The 1,038-nt window shown below is 60.2% G+C and overlaps 1 protein-coding gene across 1 annotated transcript in view; it reads left to right on the plus strand.

The window, feature by feature from the left end:
- LOC104915949 (voltage-dependent L-type calcium channel subunit alpha-1F-like) overlaps positions 1-1,021 on the plus strand; it is a gene marked incomplete at its 5' end in the record, with an annotated part of 1,991 nt that extends 970 nt beyond the window's left edge. The window contains 4 exons of the mRNA XM_031557570.1: positions 4-107; positions 185-339; positions 421-504; positions 639-1,021. Of these exons, the coding sequence (XP_031413430.1) occupies positions 4-107; positions 185-339; positions 421-504; positions 639-730 (435 nt within the window). The remainder of the gene's footprint in view (positions 1-3; positions 108-184; positions 340-420; positions 505-638) is intronic.
- Between the last annotated feature and the right edge of the window lie 17 nt (positions 1,022-1,038).

The raw sequence follows: 1,038 nt of genomic DNA on the forward strand, positions 1-1,038 counted from the left end.
CAGATGCAGGACGCCATGGGCCACGAGCTGCCCTGGATTTACTTCGTCAGCCTCGTCATCTTCGGCTCCTTCTTCGTCCTCAACTTGGTGCTGGGGGTGCTGAGCGGGTGAGCAACCCCTTAGCGTGTCCTTAGCGTGTCCTTAGCGTGTCCTCAGCGTGTGCCACACGTGCCCATCCCTTCAGGGAGTTCTCCAAGGAACGTGAGAAGGCCAAAGCACGCGGTGACTTCCAGAAGCTGCGGGAGAAGCAGCAGCTGGAGGAAGACCTGCGGGGCTACATGGACTGGATCACCCAGGCCGAGGACCTGGAGGGGGACGAGGACGAGCACGAGAAGCACCGTATGTCACCCGAAATGGGCGGGGGAGGGATAAATATACGTTCCTTTTATCTCCTCGTTGTCCCCCCCCCTTCACCTGCAGGCCTGACCGCCGAGGAGCTGATGGGGAAGAGAAAACCTCGCCTCAAGTGGCTGCGGCACGCCAGCCACTCCACCGACACCCACGGTAAGGAGACAGCGACAAAAACAAAGGGGTACAGCCCCTAAAAATCGAGGTACGCCCCATAGATTCGAGCTGCCCCCCTCATCTTTATCCCGTTATGGGGTGCTGGTTTTGATCCCCTTCCTCCAATTCCGCAGCCAGCCTCCCCGGAAGCGAGACGACGTCGGTGAACACCGAGACGGCGGGTGAGGAGGAGGCGCAGCCCAACGCCTGCGACCGCTGCCTGTGAGTGCAGCCCTGGGGTCTCCAGGAACCTCCAGACCCTCCGCAGCCCCCCCACGTTGCTCCCTACTGCGCCTACAGCCCACCCCAGTGCTCCCTGTGGCCCCCCAGCATCGAGTTTGAGACCCCCCGTGGATCCTTGTTTTTATCTCTGGATACCTCTACACATCTTCCAGGACCTCAGCATCGACTTTGAGACCCCCCTGTAGTTCTCTATCCCCCACCCCAGACCCTAAAAGTGACGTTATGGCTCCTCTAATTCCTTACGCACCTCCCAAGACCCCAAATTTGACCTTAGGACCCCCCCACCCCGCT

The sequence above is a fragment of the Meleagris gallopavo genome, unplaced genomic scaffold (genome assembly GCF_000146605.3).
Source record: "Meleagris gallopavo isolate NT-WF06-2002-E0010 breed Aviagen turkey brand Nicholas breeding stock unplaced genomic scaffold, Turkey_5.1 ChrUn_random_7180001860624, whole genome shotgun sequence".
In the NCBI taxonomy this organism is placed as follows: Eukaryota; Metazoa; Chordata; class Aves; order Galliformes; family Phasianidae; genus Meleagris; species Meleagris gallopavo.